The 21941-nt window shown below is 51.8% G+C and overlaps 1 protein-coding gene across 1 annotated transcript in view; it reads left to right on the plus strand.

The window, feature by feature from the left end:
* The window catches only part of VDR (vitamin D receptor), a 63975-nt gene extending 42595 nt beyond the window's left edge, over positions 1–21380 (plus strand). Inside the window, exons 4-10 of the mRNA XM_052640919.1 lie at positions 733–863; positions 7880–8064; positions 8236–8350; positions 11295–11466; positions 19277–19428; positions 19616–19732; positions 20948–21380. Coding sequence (XP_052496879.1) covers positions 733–863; positions 7880–8064; positions 8236–8350; positions 11295–11466; positions 19277–19428; positions 19616–19732; positions 20948–21207 — 1132 coding nt within the window. The 3' untranslated portion in view covers positions 21208–21380. The remainder of the gene's footprint in view (positions 1–732; positions 864–7879; positions 8065–8235; positions 8351–11294; positions 11467–19276; positions 19429–19615; positions 19733–20947) is intronic.
* Positions 21381–21941: the final 561 nt, after the last annotated feature.

Genomic DNA, 21941 nt, shown 5'->3' on the forward strand with positions numbered 1-21941 from the left:
CCAGGTTCCATCTCTGGGCTGGGAAGATCCCCTGGAGAAGGGAATGGCTACCCACTCCAGTATTCTTATCTGAAGAATCCCACGGACAGAGGAGCCTGGTGGGCTACAGTTCCATGGGGTCACAAAGTGTTAGACATGACTGAGGGACTAACACTGTCACACTCCTAAGACCCCAACTTGGGAGTCTTTATTCTTTGCTAAATTGCTTAGCTATAAGAGGAAACTCTAGGAAGATGGCCTCTATGCAGCCTCATAAAAGTCCCATGTGCTGTAGCTGGCAGCAGGGGAGAAAGGCAGAATTAGGAAAATGAACCCTTGGGCTTGCATACACACACACACTCACACACACACACACACAGAGCTAAAGGCAGTGAAAGCTGCTCTGCAGATTTCAGTATTTATTAAAAAATGTTGTTAGGTTAATTCACTCATTTCCTGTGTAATAAAAAAGATAAGGAGGAGTAGAGGACTTTAAAGGTAAATAAAAGCAAGGATGGGGGAAGAATCAGCAGTGAACAGGACGGCATGTTGACACACATGGCAAGTCAGAGGCTTGGGCAGGGGTGGCCACTGAGAGGGGCCAGGGGCTTGGCTGGGCGCCCATTCTCCCTGGGAGTCTTGGAGCCAGCGGCCTGGCCAGCAGGTCTCATAGTCACGGCGTCACTCACGCAGGCAGGGCTGAGGGGCTGGGAGTGGGTGACCCAGCGGAGGGTCCCTGCTCTCTCTCGGCAGGCGGAGCATGAAGCGGAAGGCGCTCTTCACCTGTCCCTTCAACGGAGACTGCCGCATCACCAAGGACAACCGCCGCCACTGCCAGGCCTGCCGGCTCAAGCGCTGTATTGACATCGGCATGATGAAGGAATGTGAGTTTCTGCGGCAAGGCCGAGGAGGGGCGGGGCGGGGGCGGGGTCAGGGGAAGGCGGCCGCCTTTCGGGCGTTTGGCGGGAGAGATCCGCTTGCTCTTCCCCTGTAGCTGCAGTGATTTGGGGCCCCGAGTTGCGAGTTGCGGCATGAGCGAGACCCCCGCAGCCTGAGGCAGGGTGGCTGCAACTCCAAGGTCCAAGGGGCCCTGTGAGCCTCTCTGGGATCTGTGTGTGTGTCCCAGAGGCCTGGGAAGGGCCTCTCCGGTGCGAGGCCTGTGAGGAGGGACATACAGGGCACTACCTTCATGAGTCCCCACCCTCAGGTTAGTCTTCCTCTGAGACTTCATCGCTCTTCTCACAGCAACCTTTTCTCAAGACCTTCGGGGAAAGGATGAGGCTCAAGGACCCCAGGGTTCTTTGGGCTTTTGGGGAGAGGGCTGCCTTGGGTGGGAAGAGGCAGGAGTGATGGGGAGGAGAAATATTCGGAGCCTGGTTGTCGTGGGGGTTCTGCCCCACCCTAGCCTTCCAGTCAGTCTGGCCCAGTGAGCAAATCTGAGGGCTGGTACCCAGAGCTAGGGCTTCCCAGGCGGCGCTGGTGGTAAAGAACCCACCTGCCAATGCTGGTAGATGTAAGAGATGTGGGTTCAGTCCCTGGGTTGGGATGATCCCCTGGAGGAGGGCACGGCAACCCACTCCAGTGTTCTTGCCTGGAGAATCCCAGGGACGGGGGGAGCCTGGTGGGCTGCCGTCTATGGGGTCGCACAGAGTCGGACACGACTGAAGCGACTTAGCAGCAGCGGCGGCAGCAGCAGCAGGGCTAGGTGGATAGATCCTGCAAGGGGAAGCACCAAACTCTAGCAGGACCCTCTAGATCCAGATGAAGAAGGAGGAGCAATCTTCTGGGACTTCTGTCTAGCTCTGGGGTTGCAGGAGAGGACCAATGGGCAGGTTGACATATTCTGATTCTCTGTGAAAAACAACTCCTGGAGTTTGCATCTGAGCTCTAGTATGAGTTTCTTGGTAACCAGAGACGCCATTGAATCCAGTGGACCTGGGGAAGCGCTGGCCAGGCCCTCCCTGGACTGGAAGCAAGGGCACTGGGCTGCCCTGGGCATGGGTACCCTCTGCACACTCTGCCCTGCCCTGTCCCTTGGCTCACTCCTGTCTGTGCTCTGTACCCTGATCTGCTCCAGGATCTGTGATTGTGTGGGTGTCCTGCTGAGCTATGGGCTAAGGAGGCTCAAGAGAGGCACTCAGATGCATCCAGATCTGGAGGTCATGTTGGCTATGGGGCCCATTCTGGGTGTGTGTAGGTGGGTGCGGGGGAGCGGGGAGGCCAGGTACAGGGGAGATGTGTCTTGAACAAGGGAAAAGTCGCAGGACAGGGCTGAGGGAATGGGAAATTTCTTCCTTGGTGAGAAAAAAATTCTTTGTTTTGGGGAAAACAGAAGCCTCCTCAGGCTTTGACAGGCTCCCTTCTGGTGGGCCACGGCCCCTCTCCTGATCCCAGCTCCCCAGTCAACACTGGCAGTGCTGGAAGAAGTTTCCAAGCCGTCGTTCCTCCTCACCCCAACAGGAGCAGGCAGGCCTGGGCAGGCGGATCACTCCTTGCCCGGTCCCCTGCCCCACCCCTCTCCTGTTTATCCTGGAGCCGTGGAGGCTCAAGGCCTGGGTGCTTCATGGGGCTTCTCACATGCCGGTTCCGTGCAGCCTGCTCTGTTCAAGGTGCTGGGCTGGACACAGGATGCAGAATGTGAAGCCCCTGCCCGCTCCGAGCACACAGCCCCCACAGGGCAGACAGCCATGATTCTAAGGCCTCAGCCAGCCAAAACTGGCCCAGACTTATACCTGGAATCCAGTAAGGCTCTGCCACAGGAGTTCTGGTCAGGGCCAGCCTCAGTGATGTCCCAGAGGTGCCTCTCCTGGTATCTTGGGAGAAAAGAGATGTTCATCAGCTTAGAACAGAAAGCACACTTAGAAATCATCTGAAACCCAGAGAAGCAAAAGCACCAGGGTTGGGATCAGAAAGCAAGCTGGGACTAGAACCCAACTCCTTGTCCCCTCTTAGATCCCTCCTGGTCCCCATGGAGAGCACTGCATCCACCATGATGAGCAGGCCTTGAGTGTTCCAGGGTGCCCTGGCCCCAGGAATGCCACATGGTAGGGGGTCTAGCAACCCAGAAGTGGATGCTCACCCCCAGCCTCCAATCAGCTTTGTGCCTCAGCCACCCCCACCTCAGCTTCAGTCCCTGTGACAGAGCCCCATGCTCCCTCACTGCTCTATGCTCAGGGCAGCCTGGTGCCCACCACTCTCACCATTCTAATGCAAGGAGCTGTGCTGAGCTCAGGATGGGCTAGTAGCGCTGAGCTCTTGGGGTCTGTGCCCCAGAGCTCCAGGTAAGATGGAAATACTGGGGCAACACTGAACTTATTCTTTCCACTGCCCCAAAAGGAAGGTCCTCCAGGAAGAATTCTATTTCCTGCCTCTGTTTAGCCAAACTTTGGGAGACCTGTCAATATGTCTGGCCTGGAACTCTCCAGCTCCAGTTGATCCCTAGGGGATCTGCTTACTGACCATCCAGCCTGGCTGTCATCGCCAAAGCCTAGCCTCCTGGAGACAACCAAGTGTCAACATGAGTAAAACCACAGCACACCCCAGGGCTCCCTTTGAAGGAAGCTGGAAACCCAGGCTCCCTTCTGGTGGGGATGAGCAGGTGGCTTGTCCCTACAGGAGGCATGGGAAGGGGTCGGGGATGCATGTGGGAACAAACATTTGTTGGCCACTTACTATATGAGTGTCAGGCATTAGCACCTTCTTCTTAAAATTTGACAACAACCCCTGACTATGTAAATACTTCTGTTTTTATTTTTATTTTTTGTAATAGATGAGCAATCTCAGAGACATCAAAATATCATGCCTCCGAAGCTAATAATCTAGGTCTGTGTGCTTCCAAAGGCCAGGCCTGCGGGCTCCACCCCAGCATAATCCATTCCATTCTCCCCTACCCTCCTCAGTGGGCCAGAGCTCCTCCACTCTGCATTTCCAGGCACTGCCTGGGGCCCTAAGGGATGGACTGAAGAGAATTTGTTCTCACTAAAGACTCTGTCTCTTCAAGTCCAGGTTGACTTGAGGTCCTTGGAGCCCAAGACATTTCATAGCTGAGTTCTGGACTCTTGTAGACCTGGCCTGCACATGTGAACTTTTAATATTTTTATACATGGACATCTTTTCTGCCCGTCATGAGCAAAACCTCTGATAGTAGGTGCTCCGCAAATATGTATTGAATGATTGAATATTAGCTCCCCATTGTGCTTCTTTGTATCTCTGCATCTCCTACTGATTTATACATCAAGAAGATCACCCACATCTGATATTGTCAATGTCATTCATTTGGAAAAATTTTGTCTGTTTACCTAATGTTGTCCTTAGGCCACCCTTGGCAAATTGAAACACTTTTAAGATGCTTGTACTTTCAGATCTTGACTCCCTAACTTGATCATAGACTTCATGGAATAGGGAACATCTTGCACGGGGTTAACTTCAGCAAAGCCCTTTACCCAGTCAGCAAGGAATTGAGAAGCTACTAAGCAGCCATATGGATTTCACAAAGTCCGTGTACACAGCTCATGCCCTTTATTCATTAACAAACCCATCAATGGGCTTTTAACTTCAAAATGTGCCTTCTAGTGAAAAATAAATTTGTACTGTTTGAGCTGAAAAAACATACAAAACAAACAACAAAAAAGTGTTCTCCTACACAACAGTAATGGTATTTTTAGTAGCAATTTATTGAGAAAATGATTTTCTAAGCATCCTATGAAATTAATAACCCTTTTAAGGAAATGAACTATTTTATAAGTCACAACAATATCTGCATATGTGAGAGGCTTATAGCTTATCTAGTCCCCTGCCAACGTTGCCTGCAGGGAGGTCCGTGGATTGGCAGCCTTCATCTGAAACCAGCAGACCTTAGTGGGTCTTCCTCTGGTACTGCAAACAGGGTGATGGTTGCTATTTGCTAGAAATGATGGAGAGGAGAAATGCCGTAAGGTTAACCTCAAATCTCTTAACGTTATCCTTTTAACGTAAATCACTTACAAGCCTTGCTACTTTATTTAATCATTATTTTCGCACACTCTTCGGGTGGATCAGAACACCTGTGTGTCATGACTCCACAGCTGAAGACCAGGGTCTGGCTGAGCATTCACAGCCAATTATAGTCATAGGCAGTGCTGAGTAGTGGTTAGGACACTGGACTCTAGAACCAGACTGCTCAGACCCGACTCCAGCTCTGCCTTGTCTGTTTGCTCTGTGACTTTGAGCAAGCTTGATGGCCTCTCTGGTTCTCAGGTTCCCTCACCTGTAAAATGAGGATAACAGCATCTGCCTTAAGGGTTATTATAAGGACCAAATAATGTGAGTTAATATGTAAGAAGTACTTGGAATAGTGCTTGGTACATTAAAAAAAAAACTTTATTTTTATTAACAATGTATTTATTAACGGCATTTTTAATGACATACCGCTTGATCACCAGAGTTTCTGGCTCCCAGAAGATTAGAAGTAACCGTTAAGGAGGATAAAAGTACACTCCAGTAAGAAGAGACATCACATAGCCTAAGACAGCAGGATAGACTGGTTGGAAGAGTAAGACAGGAACTCAAAATCATGGCAGACTGAGTCACACAGTGCAGAAAAACAGACCCCTATGGCTCTGAGGTCATAGCCTTGTTCCTGCAAAGTCCAGTAATTATTCAGAACGATGCCTCTGAACCATCAAGCAAAGGTCACGTGATGTTGCAGGGTGCTCCGTTACAAGGGGTTCTGTCTTGAAAATACTTGTCACAAGTATTTGTAAACTTTGCTCAGTGATCTGGTGGACTGGTAGGTGGAGCATGCCATCCTCAAATTGTAGGGGACGGGCATCATTGGTGCACGTCCAGAGGATGACCAGCACGCAGTAGGTACAGTCAGTGCTGATATGTTGGGTTTCCAGTGCATCAGACCACTGAGGATGCCCCACTGGGCTAGCCTTGGCACGGGAGATATAGGCATTGTAAGATGCAGCCCCCATCCTTAGATACCCTGTAGTTCCAGTGAAGAAGACCTTGCACTTAGGCTCTCTCTATTGCAAGTATTTATTGGAACCTATAACCATAGATGGGACAGAGTGAAAAAAGATCGGGTGCCAATGTGTGGGAAAAACTGCTCCTTGCCGATCGGGGAAATACAGACGCCTTTGTGGTACAAGAGGGTGTGAGCTGGGTGCTGGGGAACTGATAAATCTGCATGGCTACTGGGGAGAGAAGGCCCAGCTGGACAGGCAGGCGGCACACGGGAAATGCCGTGGCAGTAGAAGCAGGTCCTATTCGCAGGCCAGCAATCCCAGTGCAACCATACCAGCTGCTGCGTCAAGCCCCCGGCAGTGAGGTTGGAAAGTTAGGAAGAAGGGAAATCACCAAGAATCTTGGCTTCACATGGGGCATGGTAAGCAGGAAGGATTCAGAAGTTTCTGAGCAGGACAGTGACGTCATAGAATCACAGGGGGTTATGAGAGCCCCGTGGGGTTGAAAAGCACCCCTGTGGGCAGCCAGAGCCGTCCCCCCAAGCCCAGCCTCATCGCGTCCTGTGCCTGCCCTTCAGGTGAACAGGAAGGACTCTGTCCCCAATCTTGGCCTCCCCAGGCTAGCGTCTCACACCCTGCCTTGAATGGGGTGCTCCCTGCTCCTTCCCGCTCCCATCTGCTGTATCTCTTGGGGTCTGAACTGACACCCTCTGTGGGAGGAGGGCGGGCAGCTCTTTGGGTAGGTGAGTCAGTAACCTGGGCGTGGCCTCCGCCCAGTCTTCCTCTAGGTATGGTTTACCTCAGCTCTGGAGGGAACGCGCCATCATCCGCCACCGGCTTCCCTTTCCTGCCCTGCCCACTCACACCCACCACAGGCTCTCCTTCCCTCACCCCCACTTCTCTCGTCCTACCCCCACCCGAGAGGCCAAGGCCCATGGGCCTTTCCTGAAGCCCAGAAGCCACCCACTCTGGCATTCTGGTTCTTTTTCTTGCTCTTGTGAAACGCTCGGTTCTGTGGGCAGATGCCCTGGCAAGACTAGCACAGAGCAAGCAGCTACACGCCGAGGGCCCCAGTGCCCACTCCTGGCGTCAGCGCTCTGCAAGCCCCGGCCGGGAGGTCTGTGTGCCGGGCCTGCTCCCGGCCCCACCCTCCCGGCAGTCACCCGGCACAGGGAGGCTTGGAGCCCCTGCAGTCAGACACCCTGGTTAGCCACTGGAGAGAGCTTCCCAGATAGAGCTGTGAGCTGCTATCTATCCTCAGGGACTTCTGAAGGACTGGAAAACTTCCTTGGGCAGAAATTTCAAGACTGGAAGGACTGAAGGAGGGTTTGTTTTGCAGGGAACCTGAGAGGCAAAGTCTTTCTACATTGGTCAGAGTAGATCACATGCCTGGAAAGTTACGTGGGGATGACCACGTAGAGGGGTCTTCTCAGCATCTCCTAGCTTCTGACACTGGGACCCTGCACCCTCCCTCCGCCTGAGTGAGCATCTGCTCTGTGCTGGGCTGCATTCAGGTCTCAAAGCAGTTGGTCCTTTGAGGTAGGATCCCCACACCATATGCTTCCTGGAAGAAGGAACAAAAAAGGATCTTAGGAGAGATCCTATGGTCCAAACTCCTCATTTTAGAAATGAGCAACCAGAAGCCTGGAGAGTTCATTCTGTTCAGAGTCAGACATCTTGTTCTTGGGATCCCAGTCTCCTTAATGATGCCCAAGCATCCTGCCTCCCAAATCCTCTGTTTCCTCCTCTCTTATGCTCCTGCCTTTTCAACATACAGCACCCACTCTTCCATCCGTATCATGGGCTTTGGGTCTCTGTGGCAGGATGGCCTGGTGAGCTCCAAGTGTCAGGGCACAGGCCCTCCCATCTGGGGCTTTTACACCTGGAGGAACGTTCCTTGGAGGCACTGCAGGCCCCGTCCTCCTGACACCCCCCTCCGGCACCCCCCACAGTCATCCTGACTGATGAAGAGGTGCAGCGGAAACGGGAGATGATCCTCAAGCGGAAGGAGGAGGAGGCCTTGAAGGACAGCCTGCGGCCGAAGCTGTCGGAGGAGCAGCAGCACATCATCACCACCCTGCTGGACGCCCACCACAAGACCTACGACGACACCTACTCCGACTTCAGCCAGTTCCGGGTATGTGAGCTGGAGGGCGAGGGGATCTGGGCACAGCACCTGCGGAGGGCTGGAAGCGGCTCTGCTCTCTGACCCTGGGGAGGACTGCCCCTCCTGTAAACAAAAGATCAGGGCTGGGGGAGGAAGGTGACCTCTAATGTGGGCTTCTGACACTCCTCCTTTCCCTTCCAGCCTCCAGTTCGCAAGGATGAGGACGAGGGAAACCATGCTTCGAGGTCGATACTCACGCCCAGCTTCTCTGGAAACTCGTCCTCCTCCTGTTCGGATCACTATACCTCCTCTCCAGGTGAGGGGGACAGCGCACTCCCTCTCCAAGGACCTAGAGCTTTCCCAGCCCACCTGCCCTTGGCTGCAGCCAGAAGGACAGCACTCACTACTGTGCGCTGCCCACAACAACCCCTTTTTAGAGAAGAGGTGTGACTTGCCCAAGGGCCCATGCTGAGGACTCTGAGGAAGAGGCCAAGCTGTTGCCTGCAAAGCCTCTGTTCTTTCCTCTAAGCCAGGCTTCTACCCCGGGCTCCCTACCTGATTCTTTTCAGTGGTCCTTTGAGCCTGGGCCCTTGCTGCGGGGTGGGTTGTTTGTTGGTTTGGTTTTTGTTTTTTCCAACTTTATAAAAATGTAAGATGGCACTAGTGGTAAAGAACCACCTGCAAATGCAGGAGATGCAAGGGATGTGGGGTCGATCCCTGGGTCAAGAAGATCCCCTGGAGGAGGGCATGGCACCCCAATCCAGTATTTTTGCCTGGTGGATCTCCTTGGACAGAGGAGGAGCCTGGCGGGCTACAGTCCATGGAGTCGCAAAGAGTCGGACACAACTGAAGCGACTTAGCATGCACACATGCAATCGACATACAGCACTGTATAAATTTAAGGTGTATAACATAATGATTTGATAGATGTATATATTGGGAAATGATTGCCACAATAAGTTAGTTAACCTCCTAGAGTTACAAAGTGTTTCCCCCTGCCTCCCTGTGATAACATTTAAGATGTACTCTCTTAGCAACTTTTAAATATAGCTGACAGTGTTGTTAACGAGTCACCAGAGCCTGAGCCTGTGGAAGGTGAAATTCAACATGGAAGCCCACCTTTCCACTCAAGCCACCTTCCACTAATGTCCTGGAGGACCTGTCCCTTCCAACTCAGCCTTGCTTTCTTATTGTCCTTCTCTACCATCCTCTGCATCTTCCTGCCTCATCCTCCCCCATCCTTGTCTTCATCCTTCTACCTCTCACCCAATCCAGCTTCCCTCTGCTGGATAGGAGGGCAGGGATGGAAAAGCTCCCTCCCCTCTGGGGAGCTGGAACCCTCAGACATGGTGCTTCCAGACTCACTGATGGATCTGTGCCCAGATCCAGGAGTCTCTGTGCCAACTAGACAGAGATAACAGGGGAACACGTCATGTGTCTACCCATCCGCTGTGACCGCTGCACAGATAACTCATCCCTGAGCCCCTCACCTTGTAGTTAACCCCTCTCCTATGTTAATTTTCTCTGTCCACCTTCCTACTCTTTTTACTTTATGGTATAATCATTTTTATCAATGAAGGTCAATCTGTATATTATACATTGGTTTGTACTTCAACTTTTTTCGGAGTATAATTGCTTTACAATGTTGTAAAGCAACTGCACAATGCTACACAGTTTCTGCTGTAGAGCAAAGTGGGTCAGCTATACATGTACATACATCCCCTCCCTCCGGGACCTCTCTCCCACCGAAGCCCATTCTACCCCTTTAGGCCATCACAGAGCACTGAGATGAGCTCACTGTGCCACCCAGCAGGTTCCCACTAGCTATCTGTTTACACATGGTAGTGTGTACGTGTTCATCCTAATCTCCCAGTTCCTCCCGCCCTCTCCATACCTGCTCTCTGTCCCCATTACCATTCTTTATGTCTGCATCTCTGTTCTTGCCTTGCAAATAGGTTCATCTTGTACTTCGACTTTTAATAACAGCCCTGGTGGCTCAGATGGTAAAGCTTCTGCCTACAATGTGGGAGACCCGGTTCAATCCCTGGGTTGGGAAGATCCTCTGGAGAAGGAAATGGCAACCCACTCCAGTACTCTTGCCTGGAAAATCCCATGGACGGAGGAGCCTGGTAGGCTACAGTCCATGGGGTTGCAAAGAGTCAGACACGACTGAGCGACTTCACTTTCACTTCACTTATATTATTTAGAAGTTTTGATTTCCCCTTACAGGTTGATTAATCTGAGGTGCTCACCTACCCCCGTGGTATGTTTGGTATGTGTGTGTGTGCATGCTCAGTCGTGTCCGACTCTTTGCAACCCCATGGACTGTAGCCCACCAGGCTCCTTTGTCCATGGGATTCTCCAGGCAAGAATACTGGAGTGGATTGTCATGCCCTCCTCCAGGAGATCTTCCTGATCCAGGGACTGAACCCACATCTCTCTATGTCTCCTGCACTGGCAGGCAGGGTACCTAGGCAGAGTACCTGCATTTACCACTAGCACCTGTATTATATCATATTTTCATGCCATTCAGTATATACCTAGAATATCATTTTTGAAGCTGCATAGTATTCTGGGGTATAATGTACAATAACACATCTAAACCCCCATCATTGGATAGCTAGATTTTCCCCCCAGCTCTCGATGAAGATAACCGCATGCTTGTGGCTAAATATTTGCACTCATTCTGAACTTTTCCTTATGCTGAATTCATGGACATAGGATTACTGGTCAGAGTGTACGTGACTGTAGGCTTTTGACCCTCATGGTCAAATTGCGTTCTAGATTAGCTGCACAACTGTGTGCCTCCTTTAGCACCCCAGCACTGCTCAAGGATTGCCTAATCTCCTGCATCTTCACAAATACTGGTGTCAACCTTTAAACATATTTGCTTCTAGTTTAGAGGTGAAAAGTGGATGTTCTTCTTGGCTGTTCTTTGATCACTAGTGAGGCTGAACACTGTTTTCCACAAGTTTATTGGTTCCAAGTTCATCTTTGACTCGAGATCATTAGGAATGACATGCAAAATCACTCTTAAAGAAGTCTCATATCTCAGAATGTCTCTGCTCTTTGATTTTCCTGCGTCTTTACTCTGCTGAAGAAAGACGCGGGGAACCCCAGGGGGACGCCTGGGTGGAAGTGACTCTGGAGAGAGGCAGTCTTGCTGAATTCCCAACTGGCACTGCTGCCAGAGAACAGGAGGGCCTCACAGGAGGAAGGCTGGCTCAAGTAATTCCTTTTCTTCCCTCTTCCTTCCCCAGACACAACGGAGCCAACCAGCTTCTCCAACCAGCATCATAGTGAAGAAGACTCCGATGACCCTTCTGTGACCCTGGACCTGTCCCAGCTCTCCATGCTGCCCCACCTGGCTGACCTGGTCAGTTACAGCATCCAAAAGGTCATCGGCTTTGCCAAGATGATCCCAGGGTTCAGGTAAGGAGCTTCTGGGGCACCCAGGAGACAAAGTCAGAATCCTGTCCTGAGCCCAAAGAAGTCTTGGAAATTCTCAACCTACTGCTTCCCAAAATACATCTTCAGGTCCTATCCCAGACCTCCTAAATCAGAATCTCTAGGCGAGGTCCAGGAATCTGTATTTAAGAAGGGCAGCCTCTCCAGCATTATGGGGCAGGCCAGCAATGGAAAGCCACGCATCCTTCACAGTGTCTGTGTGATAGAACAGACACTGCCCGGTGAAGCTCAGCACTGGGAATTCCAGTGTTGCAGCCAGTGTGTCAGAACTGGGTTGACAACTCTGAGTTTGCTGCTGTGTCCACTCCAGCTGCCTTGAATCTAATTCTCATATTATCTTTTTGTTTTAAAAATATTTAATTTATTTATTTGGCTGAGCTGGGTCTTAGCTGTGGCACGCAGGATCTTTGAGCTTCATCGAGGCATTCAGACTCTTAGTTGCGACGTATCGATCAAGCCCGGGCCCCCTGCATAGGGAGTGTGCATGGAGTCTTAGCCGCTGGACCACCAGGGAAGTCCCTCATGTTAACCTTTTAAATTAAACCTACATTAATCCTTCACTCCCAATTCTGAAATCAGGATGAAGAGATAGAGTGGAGAAAGGGCTGAGTTTGTGAAGTAATTTAGAAATCCTAGAGGGGAGGGCTTGCATCTATAACCTGGGCATCTTTCACTCAATTTATATATTATCCAAGGCAGTTTCCTAATAGTACTGAGATATTTTTTGCCAAAGTAGGTAAGTATAAGGAGGTCTACTAAAGTAGTGCATGCTTCTCTCACCTGGAAAATCGCATGGGCGGAGGAGCCTGGTGGGCTACAGTCCATGGGGTCGCGAAGAGTCAGACATGACTGAGTGACTTCACTTTCACTTTTCAATTTCATGCATTGAAGAAGGAAATGGCAACCCACTCCAGTGTTCTTGCCTGGAGAATCCCGGGGACTCGGGAGCCTGGTGGGCTGCCGTCTCTGGGGTCGCACAGAGTCGGACATGACTGACGCGACTTGGCAGCAGCAGCAGCAGCAGGGCATGCTTAGTCACTCAGTTGTGTCCGACTCTTTGAGACCCTATGTACTGGAGCCTGCCAGGCTCCTCTGCCCATGGGATTCTCCAGGCTCCTCTATCCTTGGGATTCTCCAGGCAAGAATGCTGGAGTGGGTTGCCATTTCCTCCTCCAGGGGATCTTCCTGACCCAGGGATAGAACCTGCATCTCTTTCGTCTCCTGCATTAGCAGGCAGGTTCTTACTTCTGAGCCACCCAGGAAGCCCTCAACTGAGGGAGAGACCCTCCCTTATGGATTCATTTATACACATTTAAATGCTCTATTGCTTCGATAATAATGGTATATTATACTTATATTTAAATGCTTGTGTGTGCTCAGTCGCTTCAGTCGTGTCTGACTCTGTGCGACCCTGTGGACTATAGCCTGCCAGGCTCCTCTGTCCATGGGATTATCCAGGCAAGAATACTGCAGTGAGTTGCCATGCCCTCCTCATTTGAATGGTCATGCAGCATTAAATATTCTTGAAAGTGTGTAAAAGTTGACACTTAGCAGATATGCTGGGGAGCAGTCGAATCTATATTTATGAACGTTTGTAGCCTCCGTCTTTCTAAAAGCTCATTTGGGACATTGTCATCAAATACACAGGCAATGTGATTGAGACATGAAGTAGATTAATGAATATCAAGCAGCATTCTCATCATTTCAACTAATGGCAATAGTCGAAGTCATACCAGAAAGGGGCAGCATGCTTCCTCAACACTAATGCTCAGATTCAGGGCTAGAACATTGGGAGATGGAAAATGACTGTATGCTGGCCAGCTCTGGATGGAAGCTAACAGAGGGTGCTTTTATTGTTTGGGAAATCTCCGCTGTGTAGGGAAGCCATCAGCTGCTGTCAAAATTGCCACGCTACCACGCTACCAGCTAAATGTTAGTAATTTGTGCAGCTAAACCCAGCACTCGGAGAAGGCAATGGCAACCCACTCCAGTGTTCTTGCCTGGAGAATCCCAGGGACGGGGAAGCCTGGTGGGCTGCCGTCTATGGGGTTGCACAGAGTCGGACATGACTGAAGCGACTTAGCAGCAGCAGCAGCAAACCCAGCACTTCCCAGTTTGTTTCTATCCTGAGACAACTTGCTGTCTGTTACTTTATGCCTCACCCCAATTCAAATACCAGGTATTTGCCAATGCTCTTTCCTGGAATTGATATGAAAATCGTAAAGGAGCGAAAACACCAAATGGTGTTGAGACATTCTTACCATTCATTCATATTGCGCACCTCGGTCACATTAAAAGGAGTAAAGGCCTCTCCGGCAGGCGAACGGTGTTGTCTGTGAGGCCCGAGATTCACCCTCCAGAGCCCTTCCTTGGAGCCGATGACACATTCTGCTCAGTACAAGTTCCAACTCCCTCCTCCTCCCTTCATGTTACTGTTGGCAAACTGTACTTGTTCCAAAGTCTTGTTTTGTGTAAATAGCTAGAGAAAACAAACACTTCAGGTTGTTGATGGATATACTGTAGCAGGCAGCTCCCGGCTGAATTCCAGGAGCAGCGGCCCTCCTCTGCACAGGGTTCCTCCTTCCTGCCCAGTGGACCAGAAAGCACCCGGAGCCCTGTCCAGAGGCTGAGGTTTGGTGATTTTCAGTGGTGGCTGGGTGATTTTCCACCTGCAAAAATCGTCCTAAAAAGAATGTGACTCATTTAACCAGACTACCCCAATGCACCCCCTCCACTAAGTAACCTGAGCCCCAGTTTTTCTCTTGGCCCCCATCCCTTACCCTTACCCCACACACCCTCATACAAAATAGCATCACTAGCCCCTCAATTCCTCTCCCCAAGTGGAAGTCATGTCCAACTCTTTGCGACCCCAGAGACTGTAGCCCACCAGGCTCCTCTGTCCATGGGATTCTCCAGGCAAGAATACTGGAGTTGCCATACCCTCCTCCAGGGGATCTTCCCAACCCAGTGATCAAACTTGCATCTCCTGCATTGCAGGCAGATTTTTTACCACTAGCGCCACCTGGGAAGCCCTCCTCTCCCCAAGGATGAGCTAAAATCTCCCCCTTACCTTCCCTTTCAAGTCTGATTCTCCAGAGTTCCCTGGTCTAGCCCTGCAGTCCTGGCCGAAGTGAGGTGTATACGAACAGGTACTGCAACCACCCAACTATTGAGGCCAAATGGATTAAATCAGTCCTAAACATGCTTGAGTTGACTTTTCTGGCTTCAGCGTGGCTTGAGAAGTCGCAAAGTGGAATGTTTTCCAACAAAACTAGAGCAGGCCTTAGCAAGGGCTCTGGGAGGGTCACTGATGTGGATGTTCCCTGGGACTGGATGGAGCAGATGCTGCACCAGGCCTGGACCAGAGCCCAGGCTCCCAGGACCCAGACGGGGCCAGCCCATCTGCTCTCTGGTTCTGCCGGTTTCTGCAGTTAGAGGTTCTGTTCTTCCAAGAATTGAAAGAACAGTGGCTGCGTCCCTGGTAGCTTTGATCTTGCTGCCTGGAGGCAGGGGTGGAAGGTGTGGGGAGGGCAGGATGAGACTTCTGTGTGGATGAGTGGAGGTGAGAATACAGGATGAGACTCCAGGGCGGGTGTGGGGCCAAAGTGGGGCAGGGCTGGATGGGAACTGCCCTGCGGTGTGACCTTGGCTCTGCTCCTGCCTCCCACCTCTTCTTCCTCAGCCTCTTAGTCTGCACCCCACAGATCTCCCTCCCTCAGCCCTGCAAGAGAAACGCAGGGGAATGTGGCATCAGGAGCAGCAACTTAATGACCACGGGTGGTCTTAGATCTGAGAACCAAGGACCCCAGGTTTCACTGCCCAGAGGTGTGCATGAGCGACCAGACCCAGTCAGCCCCTGAAGGTTACATGCCTTCAACCTCACCAGTATTTTTATCCCTAGAGACTCCTTCCTGGGTCAAAGGCCTGGGGTCACAGTGCTTCCCTCCTCCTGTCCAGAACTCAGCTTTCTTACATATACCATGAGAGATCAAAGATGACTGGCCTCCAGAGGGTTGGTGTCTGATGGAAGAGATAAACATGTGTGCAGCTGCAGTGAACGCAGCTGAGGGAATACAAGCAGGGAGGGTCTGGACACCGCCTGGTGGGGACAAGAAAGACAAGCAACACATGCCCAGAGCATCTCACAGGTGCCCAGAAGCGGCCGCAAGGGTGAAAACTGATCTGGTTGTAAATATTAGTCAGGTCCAGAGAGAAGCCCAGAGCCAGAGCTGATGCAGGAACCAGGAGGACCTAGGTCTCTTCCTGACTTCCCCTTTACTTCCACCGCTGCCCCCACCCACCACCATTACCAGTTCTGGCTGCAAGCTGCACTTAGAAAGTCCCTGTATTTCCAGGCTGTGGGTGGTAATTCGAGGTCGTTCTAGATTTGCTTTCATAGAAGTAGTATGTCTGGATCACAGTAGGCAGTGGTCCTGCTGAAATCTCTGTAGCCAGGCACCCATGGGATGTTTGTTCACTTCCAGCCATCCATTCTGAGTGGGCCATTGAACAAAACATTACGTACAAAGATGTCCCTCATGGAATTACTTATAACAGCAAAACTCATTGTTGCTGTTGCTCAGCCGCTAAGTCATGTCCAACTCTTTGCAACCCCATGGGCTGTAGCCCACCAGGCTTCTCTGTCCATGGGATTTCCCAGGCAAGAATATGGGAATAGGTTGCCATTTCCTTCTCCAGGGGATCTTCCCAACCCAGGGATCAAACCCACATCTCTGGGCATTGGCAGGTGGATTCTTTACCACTAGCCACCAGGGAAGCCCCAAACAGCAAAACTTAGAAGTGACCAAAGTGCCCAGACATAGATGGGTGGGAGACTGATTAAATAACCTGTAATACATTGATGTAACGTGATGCCACATACTATGAACTGACATAGAAAGTGGGACACAGGATTACTATGACCTGGTGCACGTTTGAAAAAGAGATATTTGCATGGAAAACAGATAGGAAGAAAATAAAATGTTCATTGTGCTTATGAGCCATTTTTATTTGCCTTTATATTTTGTCTGTATTTTCCCAAGATTTAATAATGAACATATTTTATTTGCATCATGAATTAAAACCCAAATGAGGGTGGTGTTAGTTTTCACTTTTTCAGTGTGGATTGAGGGGTGCCAAGGATAGTGAGACATTCAGACACTGTGGCACCAGGGTTGTTTATTCCAGAGATGAGGCAAGGGGAGGGGGACATGGTGGCTTTCCTCAAATGGTTAAAGGGATGTCCCATGGACTGGGTTCCACTGGTGGCTCAGTTAGTAAAGAAACTGCCTGCAATCCAGGAGACCCAGGTTTGATCTCTGGGTGGGGAAGATCCCCTGGAGAAGTAAATGGCAACCCACTCAAGTATTCTTGCCTGGAAAATCCCATGGACAGAGGAGCCTGGCAGGCTACAGTCCATGGCGTCACAAAGAATCGGACACAGCTTATCCACTAAACCACCGCCACGCCCATGGCTAATGCAGAACTCAGGTTCTGTCTTCCTTGAGAGGACAGAACTACAAGCCATGGATGAGTGTGTCATCTTGTGGGTTATTGCTCAACAGGAGAAGACGTTATTAGCCCAAGAGCCAAGCACCTCATGACCGTGGCCAGAGGTTGGGAGCTCCCTGGCCCCGGGGGATTCCTGCAGTGGTTGTGTGAGAGCCATCTGTGAGAGATGCTGAGGAAGGAACTGGACCACAGTCTCTAGAAGGGGCCTTCCAACCCTAACGCTTTGTGATCTGCCTTCAGCCCAGGCCCTTCGGTGCCCATCTAATCATGCAAGCCTTTCCACATCTCCTCACCCATCACTTGTTGACATAGGACTCTTATCCATTAACATCTGTTTCCCACCTTTCTACATTCCAAAGTGCAGCCACAGGGGGTGACAGCCCCTCAACAGGATATCCAAGAGGAAGTATGCAATCAGAAAGAGAAAGGGAAGAAGAAGTGGAAGCAGTTTGATCTGTGGGCCCTGATTCTTTCCTTGCCTTTGTTCAGATAAGCTCAGTTTGTGACTCAGAATAGTGGAACTAGTCATGAGCCTCTTGACTCATCAACACAGAGTTATTGACCCTCTCGTCAGGCTCAGGGCTCAGTGATCAGTGTGAGTGTGGAGCTGGCCTTCAAGCAGCTTATGATGAAGAGCCAGAGACAAGCATCTAAAGGATAGGAGTAACTGGAGCCTATTATACAGAGCAAAGTAAGCCAGAAAGGAAACACCAATACAGCGTACTAAGGCATACATATGGAATTTAGAAGGATGGTGATGATGACCCTGTATGCAAGACAGCAAAAGAGACACAGATGTATAGCACAGTCTTTTGGACTCTGTGGGAGAGGGCGAGGGTCGGATGATTTGAGAGAATAGCGTTGGAACATGTATATTATCATATATGAAACAGACCGCCAGTCCAGGTTCGATGCATGAGACAGGGTGCTCAGGGCTGGTGCACTGGGATGACCCTGAGGGATGGGATGGGGAGGGAGGTGGGAGGAAGGGTCAGGATGGGGAACACATGTACACCCGTGGCTCATTCATATCACTGAAGCCCATATGGCGAAAACCACTACAATATTATAAAGTAATTAGCCTCCAATTAAAATAATTATTAAAAAAATAAAAATAAAGGACAGGAGTGAAGGGGGAAAGGCAAAATAGGAGTACAAGCAATGTGCAGCAGGTCTTAAAGGAATGGCTCTAATTCAATGAAGAGAATTAGAGGGTGGAGGGATCCAAGGGAGGCCTAACTGGACTCAGGACGAGAAGAAGATGCATTCTCTAAGCTGGAGCTGTCCTGTGTTCAAAGGCATGGCAGTGTGAGAATGCCTAGCATCCAAACATGGAGTAGTTTTATGTTGTTAGAATGGAGGGTTAGTGGAGTCCATGATGGGAAGCAGGGCTGGAAAGACATGTTGGAGCCAAGTTATGGAGTATGGGCTTTGACCCTAGGGTGTTGGATGGTCACTGGGGATTTCTGAGCACAGGAATGACACTTTCCTGTAACGACAGTGAGAAAGGTAAATGAGAGACTTGACTCCAGGATTCTAATAAGAGGCTACTGGAAAAGATGATGGAACTCTGAATCAAAACAGTCTGGCAGGAGTGGGGTCCAGAGATGTCCTGGAGACAGAGTTGACTTCACTACTGGAAGGACCAAAGACTAGGAACCACTGAGGATGGTCCTGGCCATGCTCTTGCAGACCTCCATATTCATGCCATGGCTTGCCAGGTGGTGCTGGTGGTAAAGAACCCACCTGCCAGGGCAGGAGACATAGGAGTCATGGGTTTGATCCCTGGGCCGGGAAGATCCCCTGGAGAAGGGAGTTGCAACCCGCTCCACTATTCTTGCCTGGAGAATCCCATGGACAGAGGAACCTGGCAGGCTATAATCCATGAGGTCCCAAACAGTCGGACATGACTGAAGCGTCTTGGCACACACATACTCATGCCATAGCCCTGGGGGCCTCCTCAGGCTCCATCTTCCTGACCCTAGAAGAGCTGTGACTGCTTAGACTTGGGAGACCCTGGAAAGGCTGGATTTCCCTTGTCCTAGTGGCTGAGCTACACCAGCTGGCATTTGGTCACACCTTTGAGCTGTTCTTCTTCAAGAAACAGTCTTGATCTTTCCACCCAGGCTGCAAGTTCCTCGGTGGAGGACCCAGAGCATATGCTGGTCACCTGGCAGGGTGTGCCTATCAAAGCATTGCTCTGATCGGCATGACCTGAAGGTCTTGATGAGTAACTGACCTCCCCCTCTACCCTCCCTGGCAGAGACCTCACCACTGACGACCAGATCGTGCTGCTGAAGTCGAGTGCCATTGAGGTCATCATGCTGCGCTCCAACCAGTCCTTCACCCTGGACGACATGTCCTGGACCTGTGGCAGCCCAGACTACAAGTACCAAGTCAGCGACGTGACCAGAGGTGCGGCTGGGTTCTGCCTCCACCTGCCTAAGCTCCACCCCTCCTGGGGTCATGTGCCCCACCAGGCACTTCAGAGGGAGGGAGGTAGCAACTGGGAGAGAAGGGCAAGGGTCAGGCCAGAGGGTGGGTGGAATGGGGTGGATGGCCCCTGCAGATGCCCACAGCAGCGGGCCGTTCTCTCTTGTAGCCGGACACAGCCTGGAGCTCATCGAGCCCCTCATCAAGTTCCAGGTGGGGCTGAAGAAGCTAAATTTGCACGAAGAGGAACATGTCCTGCTCATGGCCATCTGCATTGTCTCCCCAGGTACCTAGCAGCATGGCTGGGGGGCAGGCATGAAGGGTGAGCCCCGCTGAGGGCCAGCAGAGAAGTTCAGGGGTAGAAGTGAGCAAAAGGAGAGTCCGGCCAGGAAAGACCCACTCTGCTGGGTTTGCCCAGGCCGCGTGGTTTGGGTTTGTTGAAGGTTTCCTCACTGCCCTTGAGCTAGTGAGAACATTGCTGGTTCATGGGTGGGATTCTGAAGAACCAGACTCAGGCTCTGCTCTTGTGTGAACTGGATTGACCTCTGCTGACACTTGAGGTCCCCTGGGAACAGGGCACAAAACCCTGGGGCCTGACAGGTGGCTCTACTGGCCTGATAGTTTAGCTGACAGATGCTGGAGGCAGAGTGTTGTGACCCTCAAGCTCTCCTGCCTGTTTGGGGTGGGAAGAGGGAGAGAGGTCGAGGAGGAGGAGATCTTGTAGTCCGGAGGATGCTGGGTGGCTGGTGAGGCTCCACCTAGACGGTGTTCAGGGAACAAGCCAGTGGCCTCTATAAAGGGATGCTTTCCTGGGCAGGCGCCCAAGGAGAGGACGTGGGCACCCCTCCCGCTGCCCAGCATTCACTCATTCATTCATCGACTCAACACTGATTTATCAGGCTTCTGTCAAGCACCAGGCACTGTGCCTGGCACAGGGACTCAGCAGCAAACAGGACACAGATCCCTCCCATCAAGTGTAGGAGGAGACATTAAATACATGCAATTTAACAACCAACTCCTTGTGTGATGAGAGTTTTAAAAATAAAGTAAATGATGCTACAGAGGGTAGAGCTGAAAATGGGAGCCTGATGTCATCTGGACGTAAGGGCTCATCAGGAATGACCTTGAGGAAAGTCCTTTATGCTGTTACCTGAAGGATCAGTAAGAGGCAGGCAAAAGTAAAGGAGATGAGTTCCTGGTAAACGGAACACAGATGTGGAGGCTGGGATCCGGATCCTGATGAACGATGGACAATAGAGACAGGAGAGAGATGAGGTGGGGACAGGACCAGAGGACCCGGGTGGGGCTGAGACTCGATCCTCACGGCAGTGGGAAGTGGCCAAGGGGGTGGGGAGGCCTGACGTCACAGATTCGCAGCCGTCCAGGAGGGACGGAGGAAGATGCTGAGGCTGGGGGTCTGTCTTCCGGCTGAGGGGTGGGGGCCGGGCAGGAAGGGACCCGACCCAGAGCTCCCCCCTGCCCCCCACCTCTCTGCCCACAGACCGCCCCGGAGTGCAGGACGCCGCGCTGGTCGAGGCCATCCAGGACCGCCTGTCCAACACGCTGCAGACCTACATCCGCTGCCGCCACCCGCCCCCAGGCAGCCACCTGCTCTATGCCAAGATGATCCAGAAGCTGGCGGACCTGCGCAGCCTGAACGAGGAGCACTCCAAGCAGTACCGCTGCCTCTCCTTCCAGCCCGAGTCCAGCACGAAGCTCACACCCCTCCTGTTCGAGGTGTTTGGCAACGAGATCTCCTGACTCTGGCGGCCTGTACTGGCGCCTGGGAAGGGCAGCCTCTCCAGGGCTGGGCACCCAGGCCTGGGGCTGGCGGCTACCCAGCAGCCCTTTCCACACCTGCTGGGGTTCATCCCCTCCTCCCCCGCCTCTCCTCCCCGGCTGGCCCATCCTCTCTCCTGCCCCATCTAATGCCAGGTCCCCCTCACCTGCAGGCCACAGGCTGCCCTCCCAACCCACCCCCACTTCCCTCAAGGCCTCAGTCATGAGGATTTTTCATTCATTTGACAAAGGAACTCGAGTGGGGGCAGAGGGCAGAGGCTGAAGGTGGGCCCTTGCCCGAGGATGTCCCCGCCATCCAGAAGTGGCTGCTGGCTGGTGCCGAGGGAACAGGCAGGCAGGAGAGACAGACCCATTCCTCAGGGACAGACACCTGTACCTCCACTGCACTCCAAGCCCACCCATCCAGAGCTGCTGGGACCACCCTTCCTCCACCCACCCACGATAAAGACTGACTCACAACCCCCTCCTCATTCTGCTGCTGGTCTGTGCTGTCTGCCCCTGGGCCCTCCTCCTCTGCCTTCTTACCCTGGCCCTCCTAGGACACTCACTGCCAAGGAAGCCCCAAAACCAAGGTGACTGAGATCACAATCCCCACCCCCATTCACACTCTGCTGGCCAAAGGGTGCTTGCCTAACGCTGTAGGGCCCACCCTCATCCTATGGTGGTGACATTCTCCCCGGGAGTGGCTCTGGTAG

This window comes from Budorcas taxicolor, chromosome 5, assembly GCF_023091745.1.
Source record: "Budorcas taxicolor isolate Tak-1 chromosome 5, Takin1.1, whole genome shotgun sequence".
In the NCBI taxonomy this organism is placed as follows: domain Eukaryota; kingdom Metazoa; phylum Chordata; class Mammalia; order Artiodactyla; family Bovidae; genus Budorcas; species Budorcas taxicolor.